The 17466-nt window shown below is 37.9% G+C and overlaps 1 protein-coding gene across 6 annotated transcripts; it reads left to right on the top strand.

Moving 5' to 3' along the window:
• The first annotated feature begins 238 nt into the window (after nucleotides 1–238).
• LOC114319039 (phospholipase D delta) lies at nucleotides 239–17159 on the top strand. Of its 6 annotated transcripts, none has more exons than XM_028266012.2 (10): nucleotides 239–1461; nucleotides 2796–2912; nucleotides 3375–3566; nucleotides 6965–7276; nucleotides 7353–7433; nucleotides 7742–7889; nucleotides 8487–8635; nucleotides 8909–9079; nucleotides 15817–16017; nucleotides 16630–17159. In XM_028266012.2, the coding sequence occupies exons 1-10, from the start codon at nucleotides 535–537 to the stop codon at nucleotides 16924–16926; spliced, it is 2595 nt and encodes an 864-aa protein (XP_028121813.1). In that variant the 5' UTR covers nucleotides 239–534; the 3' UTR covers nucleotides 16927–17159. The 6 variants fall into 6 exon arrangements, 3 of the variants coding, with proteins under 3 accessions (XP_028121813.1, XP_082747693.1, XP_028121814.1); XR_014342148.1 differs by having other exon boundaries at nucleotides 267–1461; nucleotides 7353–7421; nucleotides 8909–9050; XR_014342146.1 differs by having other exon boundaries at nucleotides 267–1461; nucleotides 8909–9050.
• The last annotated feature ends 307 nt before the right edge of the window (nucleotides 17160–17466 follow it).

The following is a 17466-nucleotide window of genomic DNA, read 5'->3' as shown; positions in this document are numbered from 1 at the left end:
TAAAAAAATTACTCAAAAAATAAAAAAGTTAACACTACTTATCAAAAGTCAACAATTACGGCTGCATAACTCTTAATTCTAATTTTCCTTTACAAATCAATTTTTATAATTTTTTATTACACATTTTTTCATAAAAAGTCAAAAAATTAATTCAAACATCTATATTTTTTTTCTTAACCTTTTAATCTAAAAAGAAAAAAACTACACTTATTTACCACACCCGCAAACAACTCCATGTAAATGCCCCTTCGTCTGTTTCAGATGCTGTTTTGCCCAACAGCATACTTGCTTGCCACGCAATTTGATTCCCCGCGCTCTCTACCTCCTCCATTAACTGCCATGCCGCTCTCCATTCGCCCCTCCACTCCGCCACCGTCGCCACCACCATCGCCACCTTCACCGACAAATATATACAATCCAAAATTTCAATTTCTGCCGCGACGCCGAACCTCGCGGCGGCGAGAAACTTTTTAAAACTACTCAAAATCCCAACAACACTTTCTTCTACCTCTCACTCCCACCTTTTTGCTTTCAATGGCGGATTCAGCACTACCAGAGCCATTGATATACTTACACGGCGACTTAGACCTCACAATCATAGAAGCTTCTAACTTGCCTAACATGGATTTAATGTCGGAGCACCTCCGCCGCTGCTTCGCCGCCGGCCGTGCCTGCATTGCGCACGGCGGCAATGGTGGTGATGATAATAGAATCGACCACCGCCGCAAGATCATCACCACCGACCCTTACGTCGCCGTCTATGTGCCTCACGCCACAGTTGCCACAACTCAGGTGATCCACAATGAACAAAACCCTAGATGGAATCAGCACTTCAACATACCTCTGGCTCATCGGGCGCCGAATTTGGAGTTCCAGGTGAGGGACATGGATTTGTTCGGACCACAATTAATCGGGAAAGTCATTGTACCAGCTGAGAAATTAGCTTCCGGAGAGTTAATCACCGATCGTTTTCCGGTGATCGGGGCTTTCCGAAAGCCGTCGAAGCCTGAGGCGCTGCTCCACCTAAAGATGAAATTCACGCCCTGTGATGACAATCCACTCTACCAACACGGAATTGCAGGCGATCCACAACACAAGGGGGTGAGGCATACATATTTTCCACTCAGAAGAGGTTGCTCAGTGCAATTGTATCAAGATGCTCACGTTAGCAATGATATTAAGCTTCCTGACATTGAATTAGACGAAGGAGGGTTTTTCAAACAGGGAAAATGTTGGGAAGATCTATGCCACGCGATATTGGAGGCTCGGCATTTGATATACATGGTTGGTTGGTCAATTAGTCTCAAGGTGAAGCTAATAAGGGAGCCAACGCGGCCATTGCCACGAGGCGGGAATTTGAGTTTGGGTGATTTGCTCAAGTATAAGTCCGAAGAAGGGGTTCGCGTATTGTTATTGGTTTGGAATGATAAGACTTCACAGAATAAATTCTTCGTCAAAACGGTAAGAATTCTAAAAGGCTGATGGTTTTGAAAATCTTCCTTTCATGTATGCTTTACTCTGTTTTCCCCCCACTAAATTTGAATACTATCGTTGGACTATTCCTACTTGTGTTAATTTGCTTGCTTACCATGTCAACTTTTGTGTTAATTTTTGTTTAATGGTTTTATTTATGACATTTTTTTTCTTCTCAATAGCTTCTATTTGTTCCATAGTTCCTATCTAAGATTCTTGTTTTCACATTTGTTAGAAATGTGATTTGAAGAAATGTTTAATTTACATTCTTATCAAAACTATCATAATTTACATGTATAATGGGGTGTGACTACATTTATTGAAGGAATTAATGAATGTGGAGTATAGGTTTAGTAACAACAAAAGTAAAACTAGTGGAAAACTAAATATTAAAAATCAGAAAATAACAAATAGTGAGCCTTTTCGTTACATTGGTTGATTATTAATTAGGATGGACAGCTTAGAGATGATGCAATCAATATAAAATCAAAGTATGTTGGCTCAAGTGGAGGAGTATTTCTAACATAATAGTGGATTGACAGATACTAACAAAATTGAAAGGAAAATTTTACGGGACAACTGTAAGGCAAGTAGTTCTTTACAGGTGAATGTGTTCTCTTTTCTTGGCTTGAACATGTGAACAAGTTATCGAGGTATGCGAACATGTTCTCTTGGCTTGATACCCATTTTCACATTAGTATGTTTGCATTCAAAAGTAATTGAACGAGTCAAGATTATATAAATTTGATTCACAATGGCAAGAGGTTACGGTTATCAAGGGAAAGTGACAACAATTTCTGTATAATCTCCATTTTGTTTCATTAAACATCTTATTTTTATTTGTGCTCTTGAATTCATAAAACTGGAACATGGCATCGTTAGATATATAAAGTTGATATAAGATCTGCACTATTATGTAGGGATAGCACCATGTTGGTCTTTTCAAGATTGTCATAATTTTCTCCCTAAAAATCAATCTTCAACGTGAAAGGTTTCAATAATCTTCCTATTTTTACTTTAGTTTTTTGTCCTCAACAATAAAATTTCTGAGAATAGCTAATATGGCACCAATTAATTTAATCTTGAAATTCCATGACTATGAAACACTGGTAATTTTTAAGTAGGTCTATGTGCATTGGTAATTTTTGTGTCCCATTCTATGTTTGGTTTCTGTGTTCCCAGCATTACTGGTAATTTTTAAATATGTTCAATCAAAATAAAGTGAGGGACACAGTTGTTTCCTTATTATTTGCTGGGTTATAGGTTCAAGTTATTGAGCACATTTATCTATAAAGTCATAATTGAAGTGGCATATAATGCAGCCAGGAGTAATGAAAACGCATGATGAAGATACTAAGAAGTTTTTCAAGCGTTCATCTGTCATCTGTGTGTTGTCACCGCGTTATGCCAGCAGTAAGTTGAGCTACATCAGACAAAAGGCAGGTTTTATTCCAGTACCCATTAAATTGCTTGCGTTAAAGATATATTAGTCATCTTTTATTCGTTTATAAATTTAGTATCCTTCCCATACTAAATTGATTCACTATTGTGTTCTAAGTTGTACTTTTGGTTTTTTAAGTCAGATAATGATCAAATTGTAAAGTTACCATATGTCCTTCCTCATTGTCAAAGGAAGTTTCATATCAATTCCTTCAGCAGGAAATTTGTTCTCTTTGTGCATATATCTCTCATTGTAGATTAAGCACGTGTTTGTGTAAAATCACTGAGCAGTCTTCAGAATGATCAACAGGAAATAATTTTTTGTGCATGTGTTTTTTGATTCACTAATATTTGTTGTCACATTCTTTGTGAATTTCCCAAGTTTTTATTTGACATATGTGCTTTCTTTTAAGCTAAAAAGCCAACTGAAGGTTTTTTTTTTTTTAATATGTTCAACCCAGGTTGTTGGAACTTTCTTCACACACCATCAGAAATGTGTGCTTGTGGACACACAGGCGGGTAATAATCGAAAGATTACAGCATTTTTGGGTGGTCTTGATCTTTGTGATGGTCGATATGATACGCCTGAGCATCGATTGTTTCGTGATCTTAGTACTGTATTTCGCAATGATTTTCATAATTCTACATTTCCTGTGAGTGATTTGTTTGTTTGATTTTTTATTTTTTAGCAATAGTAATTTATTTTGTTGAATACTCAAGGCCATGCATATACTGTTGGGGATAAACCCCACCTTAAAAGCTCTGATACCCCGTATTAAAATATGAACCATGTGCCAATGGAAGAATACCCAATAAATATTCAGACACATATAATAAAACACACACACACACCCACACAATATTTAACGTGGTTTGGCCCAAATGCCTACATCCATGGAAGAGAGATAATCCATTATATAAATCTGAGTACAATGGTGAGATGAAAATACCCAAAACCTAACTTCAATACCTGAGACCCCTGCTCAAGAGTAATTGAGTGTTTTGAGCCCCAATTCCCATAGACTTCCCACTCACTATGGTATTTTACATCTCACATTCCTCTCTTCTCACATCTCTCTCTCTCTATGGAGAACTCCTCCTCCTTCACTCTCAACCATCTCATACACACATATATTTATACATAAAAAGATTGAGAGAGACTAAAAAAACACCCTTTGAACTTCCCCAAATCTGCAGCTCCATGTACCAAGAACAGTGCCCTTCTATTTCTTCAATGTTGGCTGCCATTGGTTTTCATCATGCATGCATCCAAGAAATCACCACTAGTTCCAATGATGGCTGTGTAATGCCATGCCATCAATCCGTACAACATTGCATTAACCATGCGTTTTCCTCCCAAAGAGTGCATTAACACTTCCAACAACACCCATTCAATATTGATGCACCCAAAACCATTATTTTAACCAAACAGTGCCCAATGATAAAAACCATTATAATAAAATATTTATTTTTCCATTTCATATTGACAGAAAATCCCAACACATACATGGGTGCACATGCATATGTGTATGTATTAGGTGCTCCGAAGATTTTACTTACTATGTGTTCTTCGCAACTGAAGCAACATGGGCTTGGCCTAGTGTGTATTTCTCTATGGTGATTTACTTGTCTTGATAACTTTAGAGCTTTAATTGACATCATAACCTACTGAAAAATATTCCCCTAACCTCACACCCACACGAGAAAAAGACAAAAGGAAAAACCTATGTTACCTGTAATGTGGATCGTTTTAATACTTGAAACCGGAATGTGGTGCACCACATGCTCTAAAATATGGTATGATGGGGCTAGAGTTGTATACATTACTTGAAAACTTAAGGTACTTCTAGAGTAATTTTCTTTTCTATTAGGTATTCAATAATTTATTTATTTATTTATTTTTAATTTTTGATATTTTTGTCCTGTCAAAACTTAACTCACCTTAAATTTTAGTTCATTATATTTTATTTTTTTCCCTCCTACGGTAACATTTAAGAAAATATATTGGAAAAAACTTTTGGGATCGCTTCAAATCTCTAAATTTACCGTTGTAGAACGAAAGTGTACCATGGTTTGGAACGTGTGTACAAATACGTAATTTGTTAGGGTATTAGCATTTTCTAATAACACAAGGAAAAACCCAAAGCAGACCAAAAGGTGACGGAAGAAAAAATAAGAAGAAAAAGAAAAAGGAGGTGGAGAAAAGAGAGAGAGAAAAGGCATCTCTATTTTTTCAGACTCAAAGTTCCAACAATGTTCGTTTATTTTTTGGTTACCATTTCATCACGGAAGTTTCACATATGAATCTGTTTATGTTTCTAGTTTTGTGAATCCTCTTCTTAAATGGAATAATCTGCTTACACTGTGTAGGAGAGGGTTCAAGAAAGGAGTTGGAAAATTCGAAGATCTTCGAAGATCCTTGAAGAACAACTTCGAATTCTCTAGAATATGATGAGAGGCTTAGATTCTTCAATGGTCTCAACTCAAGAATACAAAAGAAAGGAGATGATGGGGATAAGAGATTGGGTGAAGAAGAAGGCAAAATGGCTAGAGAATAGAATAATGGCAAGGCTCTCCCATGGATCTCCCACTTTCACTCTCAAGGTTGATAATGGAGAAGGGAAATTAGTTCTTTCCCAAGAGTTAAAAATCTCCAAAATCTATCCCTTGTAAAGCTATGGGTGGGTGCTATTTATAGGCACCTCATGATATAGGATGGAGCCCATGTGCAAGGCACATGGGGGATATTCTCTCTAACCACCTTGTCCGAGGAGGTGACCTCTCCGAGGAGGTGACTTCTCCGAGGATGAGAAAACCCCGAAGAGGAGATCAATCCCTCGGCGAACCCTTCTTCTTAGCCACACCTAACCAATGATCCCCAATCATCCCAAAGGGTCAGGGGTAGTCCCAGAGGACGTCCTGCCGCAAAATATTGCCGAGTCTCATGGACCCCCCGGGGTCGTGCCACCTCAACCCGGGTGTAGGCTAGTTTAACCGAAGAGTGAATTTATCTCCACTCACCGTCCTCGGGATCGGGTCCTTTGTTCGAACTCCATTACGCCCATGGTTCTGGTGCGTAGATCCCGGAAAGCTCCGAGCCCGCAAGTGTTCTGGGACTCATTAACGGAGCGACTTCTAGATTGCGTCTGAATCCGTTCGAAGCCAAGTACTTCGGATCTCTAGATTCGTGGATCCGAATCCTTTCGAGTCCGAGTGCTTCGGATCTCTAGGCTTACTTAATACCCTTTCGAGTCCGGGCCCGAGTAAGTCTCTAGGTTCGTGGATCCGAACCCTTTCGAGGCTTAGAGCGATTCAATCCGTTTGATGGCGATAAATCTGGGCCCACCGATTCTTGGACTTGCGATAAATTCGGGCCCACTAATCTTGGGCTATTGGGCCTAAATAATTTAGTGGGCTCAAATTAGCCCCTCTTACACACTGTTAAATGGCCTGTGTAAGATTACAAAATATAAAATTCAATAGTTCACAAATATCCTTTTTGGTGTGTTGAGAATGAAATCAATATTGAGTGGTCAGCCTATAATGAATTTGCAAGTTCAGAGTACTTTTTAGGTGAAAGAAGAGCTTTATGTTCATCTACAATAGTGATTGGTCAATGTTGCCTATAATGAATAAGCAAGTTATGTCTGTCAACTTTTTTTTAGTAAAATATAAATTTATTTCATCTATTTAAGTTCTTAAGATGTTTATATTACATGATTTGAACTAAGGTATTGCTTCTGTAGGTCATCTCAGGAATGTGTACTAATATCTGTTAGTTTTTACTGATTACACATATATTTACAGTTTTAAATTGATTAGATGTTTGTAAGAATATGTTATATCCTTTCGGACATATCAGAGATTGTTATTGACCTGTCTTTGAAGGTCATGTGAATCTCCTGCAGTGTACAGTCAAATTTTTGGGACTCTATTGATCTAGTAGGCTGAGGTCCTGCCTAAGAATTCTGATAGTCATCTTATAGGAGTGGTTCTGAAGATTCTGTACATATTTCTTCCTTTCATCATTGTTTAAGGTTCTTGTTTTCAGAAAGGAAATAAGGCTCCAAGGCAGCCTTGGCATGACATGCACTGCAGAATTGATGGACCTGCTGCATTTGATGTTCTTATAAACTTTGAGCAGCGTTGGATAAAAGCTTCAAAGTGGACTGAATTGGGACTATGGTGCAGAAGGATACCTCATTGGCATGATGATGCTATGATAAAGATAAAACGTATTTCATGGATACTTAGTCCTGATAAGTATTCTTTTCCAAAGGATAAAAAATACACAACTATTCCGGAGGATGATCCAAAAGTATGGGTTTCCCAGGAAGATAATCGTGAAAACTGGCATGTTCAGGTTGTCTATTGACTTTTTTTTTGGATGCTGTTAAATCCATTTTCTTGTCAAAACTTAATGGTTCCCCTTCTGGCAGATTTTCCGGTCTATTGATTCAGGATCACTGAAGAGATTTCCCAAATCCATTGATGTTGCTGAAGCCCAGGTTGAAGCCCAGGTTGATTAAAGAACTATTCTGAATTTTCCCTGTTTGTTCTTCTTCATTGCATTGTGTTTATCATCATGTTTGGTTCATATTTCCCAAGCACTTCTCAGAGAGCCCTCTTCCTTTCATTATTTCTTTTATGATGTACATGCCACTATTTAATTATGTGGAATAAACAATTTATTCTTACAAAAGTTGGCATTGCTTCCAACTCACCATTTTTTTTAACACCAGTTCTAATTTACATATTAGTTAAACTACATTAGTACTTCATTATACTAAAGTATGCCATTTTTTTTTTATGATACGCTATACTGCAGAGCCTTATATGTTCAAACAAGTTGGTGATAGATAGGAGCATTCAGACAGCATACATTCAAGCAATCAGATCAGCTCAGCACTTCATATACATTGAAAATCAGTATTTTATTGGATCATCCTATGCCTGGCCATCATATGAAAATGCGGGTACATCTTTCATTACACTATTTGTGATCTCTGTTTGAAGCGATGGGAAGTAGCTTCTAAATTCAGTTGACTGAATCTTATCACTAGATCAGAGATCAAACATGTCCCATCCTTGTTTTTTTAATTAATATGCATATTAGTCTAGCGTTATACCATATATATGCTCATTCATTTGCTTTCAGTAAACTAAGTGCTATCACCATCTACTCAATGGAATTTACAGCTTTATTCATCATCAGCTCCTCTGTGTACTTTTTATGCATTACCTAAAAACAAAAAACAAAAAACTAGTTTAAAAAAATGACATCTCAAAGCTAGCTTCAAATAAGTAGGCCTTTTGAACTTTTTTAGCTGAAAAGGTAAATAAGTTGAAAGCCTAAAAAGTTTTACCAAACGCCCTAACTTTTCGAAGTACAACTGATTAAACATGGAATTTCAAAATTTAAGCTAAATAATCAGCAAATAAGTTTTTCAGAAACGGGGCTGTGTTCTATCCACTTGTTTATCAGTAACCAAGTCTATTAATCTATATTTTTTTGCTTAAATATTTTTCTGAAGATTACTACTTATTTTGCTTTATTTTATTTTTATGATTAGGAGTTGATAATCTAGTCCCCATGGAGTTGGCATTAAAAATTGCTAGTAAAATTAGAGCTAGAGAGAGATTTGCAGTGTATGTTGTCATACCAATGTGGCCTGAGGGTGATCCTACTTCTGCTGCTATGCAAGAAATTCTATTTTGGCAGGTAAGATGGTTTTCTATTTCATAAACTAGATAAACCAGAAATATTTTTAATTTCAGGAAACATTTTTTGCATTGTCGGATGCATATTAGATGATAGAAATAAGTTATTGATGACTGTTGGATTGTTTATTATTTCAATTCCTTCAATTGCTTTTAGTTCAATAATTTCCAGCAGTAAGATATTAAAAAATTTCTGACATAAATGGTTTAAAAAAAAGTTGCAAGAAGATTAAAACTTAATTATTCTTGATTCTTAAGAGTTTGCTTCTTGCAGAGTCAGACGATGAAAATGATGTATGGAGTTGTTGCACAGGAGCTTAAATCCATGCAGCTTTCTGACTCAAATCCTCTAGACTACCTAAATTTCTATTGCCTTGGCAATCGGGAACAAATGCTTGAGGAGAGGTCAACAGAAGGTACTCAGTCTCCTGCAAATGAGAATAAGGTAAAGAAAATCTATTTTTAACTAGAGTGCTTCTAATGCATCCCTTTGTCTCTCTCATACCCACCATAGTGAAAGAGCACAGTTCCCAATGTGCCCCACAATATGTTGAGAAGGGTGGGTGTGGAGGGAACTAAAGGGGTGCATTTGGAAGCACCCTTTTAACCGGTTCCAGTTTATTACAGTAATTGGAACTAAAAACAATTGATCCTTAACTTCTGTAGTTGAGGTGAGGACAATAATGTGGTGGCTTGATATGTGTTTAATCTTTTCACAAATGGTTATGCTTGGCAGTTTGTCATGTCCTTAATTTGAATTCAAAATAATAGAACTCAGCAATGCTCTAGCAAAAGAACTTGCAGCCACATACATGGTACATCTTTTGATTCTTTTATTATAATTGTTAGTCTGTCTCATTCTTAGTTTACGCTGCAACTCCAAGAGAAATATGAAGTGGAAGTGTCCTCGAGGGGGGTGATGGGACAACCTAATTTTTTTTACAAATTATTTCTGTTAGAATAGTCATATGTTATTATGTTATTATTTTATTAGTTGAGGGTACTATGGTCATATTGTAATATGTCTTCATAGAAATATGTACTGCTGGAGTAAGGTTGATTTTCACAACTCTAAACCAATTAGTCACACCATCTTCTCTTGTGCATTCTAACTTGGTATCAGAGCAGAGTTCCTGCCTTCTCGAGTGTTCATCAGAATCTAGAGATCATTGTGAGGTGACAACAATGTGCTGATGTCATCATCCGTACGATGACATCAGCGTGACACCATCATCCGTACGGACAAGTTGGGCTCTCAAGGATAGATTCTTCCTTTTGAGTTCAATGGTGATTTTTGTGGAATTTTTTAGAGCCATTTGATGTAAGTTTTGTATTTTTGAATGATTTTCGAATATTTTTGGTGAAAAATCGAAGCTGCTGCTTCTGCTCTACTTGTGCGATTTCTACCTAGTGGGCTCATCTCTATAGGGGCCAAAAATCATCCAGGAGGTGTTCCTTGAGGTTTGTTTTGAGATTTGGTATTGTTTTGTTGGATTTTTTATACTTTTTTGCCTGCTTCCTTGTTCAGCATCTCTAGGTTTGGTCCCAGACTTCTCTGTTTGGTATTTTCTGCTGTTATTTGGTTGCTTTGGCTGTGTTACTTTGGCTGTTTTCGGCTGTTTTCTGTTTGATTTGGTCACATACTTCTATTTTTGTTGTTTTCTGTTGTTATTTGGCTAATTTCTATTTGACTACTGTGTGTTTTCCATGACTGACATCAAACCTCCTGTGGTTAAAGATGATGAGTTGCCTAAGTCTATCACTACCAAGAAACTTAATGGCTTAAATTATCTGGCTTGGGCTTATGCTGTTAAAATCTTTTTGCGGGGTAAGAAAAAATCCCGTTTTCTTACTGACCTTTTGCCTGCTGTTGATGATAACACCTATGATGACTGGTGTAGTGAGGATTCTTGTGTTATGGGATGACTCTGGCATAGCTTGGAACCTCATGTTGCTACTACTGTGGAATTTTGTGACACCTCGAAGGAAATTTGGGACTCTCTTGTTGAGTCATTTTCGAATCAAATTAGTGTCTCCCGGGTCTATGAGTTATATGAGCAGGTTTTTGCTACTCGACAGTCTGGTCGTTCTCTTTTAGATTATTACAGTGGTCGTAAGAATTTGTGGGATCAGTTATTACAACACCGACCTTTTACTACTGATTTAGCACAACAAAAACGGAATTGGGAGGAGTTTATGATGGCCTCTTTACTTGTGGGCTTAGATTCTGATTTACGGGGTTTCAAAGATCAGATCCTTGCTAGTGAGACGTTACCTTCTGTTGCTAATGCCTATTCTCGGCTATTGTGTTCTTCTTTGGGACAGGGTTCTCCTTCATTTGGTTCTGCCTCTCAGACTTTGGCCTCTTCTGCATTGATCTCTAGTAGTAGCAACCGTGGGTATTCCAGTGGAAGTTTTCCAAGCCACTCTTCTAGTCACCGTGGCTCGTACACTGGTTTTCGTGGTTCCGGCGATGGTCGTTCTTCTCTTGGTTCTCATAGTGGTGGTGGGCGTGGAAATGGTTCTGCGTCCCGTGGTGATCGGAAGTGTACTCACTGTGATTCCTTGGGTCATTCTAAGCCTTGGTGTTGGCAGAAGTATGGTAAACCTGATCATGTGAATCAGGTTATGAATTCTCCATCCTCTCAGTCAACACAATTTCCCTCTGGCACAGTTGCTTCCCCATCTAATTTTCATGACGCACTCACTACTCAACTTAGCAAGCTTACTGAGCTCGTCCAATCTCTTCGTACTGCTATCCCTTCATCCTCCACAGCTACAATTGCTGGTTCAGGTAATCTTGCATGTGTGGCTCAATCTCCCCAATCTTGGCTCATAGACTCTGGTGCTAGTTCCAATATCTCCGGTAATTCATCTCTTTTCCATACTCTTCATCCTGTTACACATAATATTATTCTAGCTGATGGATCCTCTCGACCTGTTAGTGGCAAGGGTATTCTTCAGCCCACTCCATCTCTCTCCTTACCCTCTAGTCTTTATGTTCCTACTTTTCCATTTAATTTACTTTTTGTTAGTCAATTGACTAAAGCGTTTCACTGTTCCATAACCTTTTCTCCCACTTTGTGTGTTTTGCAAGACCTTTAGACCAAGAGGATGATTGGTTCGGGGCATGAGAAGGATGGCTTATATTTTCTGGACACTGATAGCCCGTCTCGTTCTACTTCTGCTGTTTTGAGTGCTACCGTGTCTCTTCTGCAATGGCATTTTCGCTTGGGTCATCCGTCTTTAACCAAGCTTAAGTTAGCCATTCCTGGCTTAAGTCATGTGTCTAAACTTTAGTGTGATGCTTGTCAGCTTGGCAAGCACCACCGTAGTTCCTTTTATAGTTGTGGTGTTAGTCATGTGTCCGCGTCTTTTGATGTAGTCCACACAGACATATGGGGTCCATCTCGGACTCCCACTGTTAATGGATTTCTTTATTTTGTTTTTTTTTTTGTGGATGATTACTCTCGGATGACTTGGTTATTTTTAATAAAGCAGCAGTCTGAATTACCCCAAATAATTTCTAAGTTTTATAATGAAATCTTTACTCAGTTTGGGAAACGTATTAAAATATTCCGGTCTGATAATGCCTTAAAATATATGCCGTCTACTGTGGATCTTTTTTGTGCTAATCGTGGTATTATTCATCAGACTAGTTGTGTTCACACATCCCCCCAAAATGGTGTTGCTAAGCGGAAACACTGCCATTTGTTAGATGTTGCTCGCACATTGTTGTTTCACATGCACGTTCTCAAACAGTTTTGGGGTGATGTTGTGCTCACTGCTTGCTCTCTTATTAACCGTATGCCCTCAATTGTGTTACAAAACCAGTCTTCCTTCTCCCAGTTGTACCCTGATTGTCCCCGTTTCCTCTTTCTCCTCGTATTTTTGGTTGTGTGGCTTTTGTCCATGTCCTTAATCCGGGCCTAGATAAGTTATCTCCTCGTGCTCATAAGTGTGTGTTTTTTAGGTCATTCTCGTACTCAAAAAGGTTATCGGTGTTATCACCCTGAGTCTCGTCGGTTCTTTGTCAAGGCTGATGTTACCTTTTTTGAGTCCATCTTTTTTTTTTCTTCGTTTAGGCAGCAGTTGTCAGCCGATCTTATATCTTGTCGTAAGGGGGAGCCAGCTTCTCAAACACCTACTTTTCCCATGCCTTGTGTCTCCTCCTCCTTTGTTTCACCCTCCACCAATGTAGATCCCCTTTCTTCACCTCCATCTCCTCTCCAAGTTTATCAACGGTCCCAAAATCGTTGCCTTGTTTCTTATGGCGCGAACAGTTCATCTTCTTTGTCAGAGGCTCTTAGCCCTCCTATTGTTCTGGACATTGATGATCTTCCCATTGCTTTGCGCCGAGGTAAACGTGCTTGCACCCAACATCCTATTGCTCATTTTGTTTCTTACGATCGTCTTTCCACTAGTCTTTACTCCTTTGCTTGTAGCTTGTCTTGTGTTTCCATTCCCTCTTCTTATAAGCAGGCTATGTCCATGTCAGGTTGGAAGCATGCTATGGATGAGGAAATGAGTGCTCTTCATCAGAATCAGACTTGGGACCTTACTCCATTGCCTTCTGAGAAACCTAGTGTCGGTTGTCGTTGGATTTATACTATCAAGTATCTTCATGATGATACTGTTGAGTGGCTTAAGGCCTCCTTGGTGGCCACAAGCTATACACAAACTTATGGTGTTGATTATTTGGAGACCTTCTCCGCTATGGCTCGCCTCAACTTTGTTCGGATTCTCCTCTCTGTTGCCATTAGTCAGTCTTGGCCTTTATATTAGCTTAATATAAAGAAATTCTTCATGGCGATCTCCAAGAGGAGGTTAGTATGGATCAGCCACTTGGCTATGTTGTTCCCAGCAGTGAGCATATGGTTTGTCGATTGCAGAAGGCCTTGTATGGTCTCAAGCAATCTCCACATGCTTGGTTTGATCGCTTCAGTGCAGTTGTGCTTTCATATAGGTTTCGCCGTTCCACTTCTAATCATTCTGTTTTTGTTCACCACTCGTCTATTGGGAGTATTGTTCTCCTTGTCTATGTGGATGACATCATCATTTCTGGCAGTGACTCCACTGGTATTGTTGATTTAAAACGGTCTTTAGGTCAACACTTTCACACTAAGGACATGGGTCATCTTCACTATTTTCTTGGGATTGAGGTTGCTCGGTCTTCTCGGGGGTTATTTCTTTTGCAACGCAAGTACTTGCTTGATCTTCTCTCTAAGACTGGCCTCCTGGGTACTCGCCCGAGTGATACTCCCATGGACTCCTGTGTTAAACTGGATGGTGATACTGGGGACTTATTTCCTGATATTGGCCGTTATCGTCGTTTTGTTAGGAAATTGATTTATCTCACTGTCACTCGTCCTGATATTACATATGCTGTCAGTGTGGTTAGTTTATGCATGCTCCTCGTCACCATCATTTTGAAGCTGTTTGTCGTATCTCGCATTATCTGAAGCGTGCCCCAAGTCGTGGTCTACTCTATCGTCCATTTTCTTCCTTGTATGTCACTGGTTTTAGTGATGTTGATTGGGCTGGCAGTCGGACTGATCACCATTCTACCACCAGCTATTGCACCTTCGTTGGCGGTAATCTTGTTACTTGGCGTAGCAAAAAGCAGACAGTTGTTACTCATTCAAGTGCTGAGGCTGAGTACTGTGCCATGACTCATACTGCTTCTGAGATGTTGTGGGTTCACTCTCTTCTACAGAATTTTGGTATTCTTGTTCCCACTCCTATGAGTATGTGTTGTGATAATCAGAATGCTATCTTTATTACCAATAATCCAGTATTTCATGAACGTACAAATCATATTGAAGTTGATTGTCATTTTATTCGCGACCTTTTACTGAGAAAGCAACTTGTGACTCCTTATGTTCGTTCTGAAGATCAATTGGGTAATATCCTCACCAAACCCTTGGCTCAGTCTTCCTTTTATCGCTTATCTACTACACTGGGCATGTTTGATCTCTATGCTCCAGCTTGGGGGGGAGTGTTAGAATAGTCATATGTTATTATGTTATTATTTTATTAGTTGAGGGTACTATTGTCATATTGTAATATGTCTCCATAGAAATATATACTGCTAGAGTAGGGTTGATTTTCATAACTCTAAACCAATTAGTCACACCATCTTCTCCTCTCTCTCTCTCTTTCTCTAACCCTAACCCTAATATTCAACTCTTATGCATTCTAACTATTTCATTCCTTTTCCCTAATTCATCTCAATTGTCTTATAACGAGCCTCTTTCAAATTATACATATGCTTAAGTCAACTTTTATAATTTAATTTCTTGATGTATCCTAAGTTTTAGTTGGGTACACCGATTGGTTATTTAGTTAAATTTTGTGAACGCAACTAAGGTCAAGTGCTACATATGGATATGTTCCAATTTCATTTCTTGACCACCTACGGCTCAATTATGACTTACAAACACAAATAAATACTTGAAAACATTCCAAAAATTCACTCCTTGATGCCTTAAATGTGCTCCCTGTGAAATTTCATATCTACCATTTTTCTTTTAATGCTTGTCATCAATGAACATCATTCATTCCCATAACCAGTCATACTCTATCCCTGGTACACTAGCTCTGATATCATGTTGAACGGTTTTGCGTAGAATTCAACTCCAAAAGCTAGCTATTGAGATGAGTGTGTCCTCACATTTATAGATTGCACATTACTTTTGTATTAAGACAATGTGGGACTTTGCTTCACAATACTCTGACCTTGTTTCTTGGGATTTGAGTGGTCAATAGTTTAATTATGTATGCCCCCATTGTTTCCATGGCTTACATAGTTGAAATATTTAAATTATATAGGTGTAAGAGGGCATGTATGTCCCCCTTTTTCTTAGCTACAACTATTGTTAGTCTGTTATTGAAACCTTTATTTCTCTAAAAATATTTTACAAATTCTTTGGATGTAACTGTCAGATTCTCATTCTGTTACTCACTTGCAAGTTTTTCTCATATCAATCATTTAGTTTTGTTCTATCATGTCTTGTTTGTGCTCTCAAGATTGTTGTAATGATCAGAGTATGCGTATTATTATATAACTTTTGTGATCATAGTTTTCGACAAAAATAATAGTTTTCCTCTCCAAAATGACTTTGGAGTATACTATGGTAGAAATTTGTAATCAGTCAGTCTAAACCCAAAATATTTTATCAGGTTTTAGATGTAGAGAAGTTTCGGCGGTTTATGGTTTATGTGCATGCTAAAGGAATGATAGTGGATGACGAGTATACAATAATAGGATCTGCTAATATTAACCAAAGATCTTTGGATGGTACAAGAGACACTGAGATAGCCATGGGTGCATATCAACCCGATTACACTTGGGCTAAGAAGAAGAAATACCCTCATGGGCAGGTTCGATTACTTGTTCTCATCTGGGATATCTTCTATTTTTCAGCAAACATGTGATTTTACACTACTTTATGTGCTGTTGCCTAGTGGGAAATTTTTTATAGTATATCAATATGTTTTGAGAAATGCAAAGTGGCCTATAGTAGATGATGTTTGATTTTCGCAAACCAATATATATTTTTTTCCGTCTTTGTATTGTGGCAAGAAGAAATTCTCATGGATATTTATAAAGCCCAAATGCACTCATTGTTAGAGCTAAGATTTGTGACATACCTGAGCTCATTTCTTGCTGGACCTTAGAACTTGATAACTACATTAGAAACATGATCCTGAACAGTTTTCATATTTTAACTTGCCATCATTTGCGAAGAGCACACATTTCAAAGCTGTATCAAATAGTATGACACAAACTCTCAAAAAAAAATATATATATATATTTTTAAATATTTAAGCATACCATATAAGCTTGCACCAAACATCCCCAATGGTTCCAAGTTCCAACCATCACTCAAAGTAAAAATACTCATTTCCTGGCATCATTAAAACTTTCTTACATCAATTCTGTTGGAAGTTCACTTGGTAATGTAGTCGACATGAACAACGTTATCCATGCAGATATATGGACACAGAATGTCACTCTGGGCAGAGCACCTTGGGACCATAGAAGAATGCTTTAAGGAGCCAGAGAGTTTGGAATGTGTGAAGAGAGTGAATCACGTCGCTGAAGATAACTGGAAGAAATACACAGATAGTAATTTTACACCATTGCAAGGCCATCTTCTCAAGTATCCCGTGCACGTAGATGACGATGGGACGGTAGGTTCCTTGCCTGGACACGAAAGTTTCCCAGATGTTGGAGGTAAAGTTCTTGGAGCTTATTCATCTGCTATTCTTAATCCTCTGACAACATGACTTCCACTTATGAACGGGACTAATAGAGCAAAATAAAAAGATATAGAGGATTGAAGGTTCAAAAATGATGCTTTGCCACCTTGCCTGCCCTTTTAGGTTTAATGAATAGGAGCTTTTTGTTTTATTTCCTTTTTCCTCTTTTCTTTGGAGGGCATGTTACTCTATAAATGTATGATGTTACAGAAATGTGCAAAAATTTCATTTTGTATGTTTATTTAATAGATTTCTATGGATAAGGGTGCTATGAACTGTAGTTTGGACATTACTGTAGTTTAATTAAATTTAACTCCTTTGGCTTTTGCCAGAGCCAATATTATCTCAGGGGAAAAATGAGAAAGGGGAACATAAGAACAGGAAAAAGTGCGTAAGTTCATTTGCATTGGCGAAACTTATTCGTTTGGGAAGTGGGTTGATTTTTTAATTTTTTTTTGCTATTTTAGCCTAGGATAAAAAGTTCGTTTGGGTTAGTTTTTTTGACTTTTGTAAGAAAAAAAATAAAATGATTATAATTTGGATGAAAAAAAATTTTTTATTAATTTT

The sequence above is a fragment of the Camellia sinensis genome, chromosome 1 (genome assembly GCF_055761805.1).
Source record: "Camellia sinensis isolate YWXY chromosome 1, ASM5576180v1, whole genome shotgun sequence".
Classification (NCBI taxonomy): domain Eukaryota; kingdom Viridiplantae; phylum Streptophyta; class Magnoliopsida; order Ericales; family Theaceae; genus Camellia; species Camellia sinensis.
The sequence above is the reverse complement of the archived record's forward strand: the minus strand, read 5'-3'. Positions and strand labels throughout refer to the sequence as shown.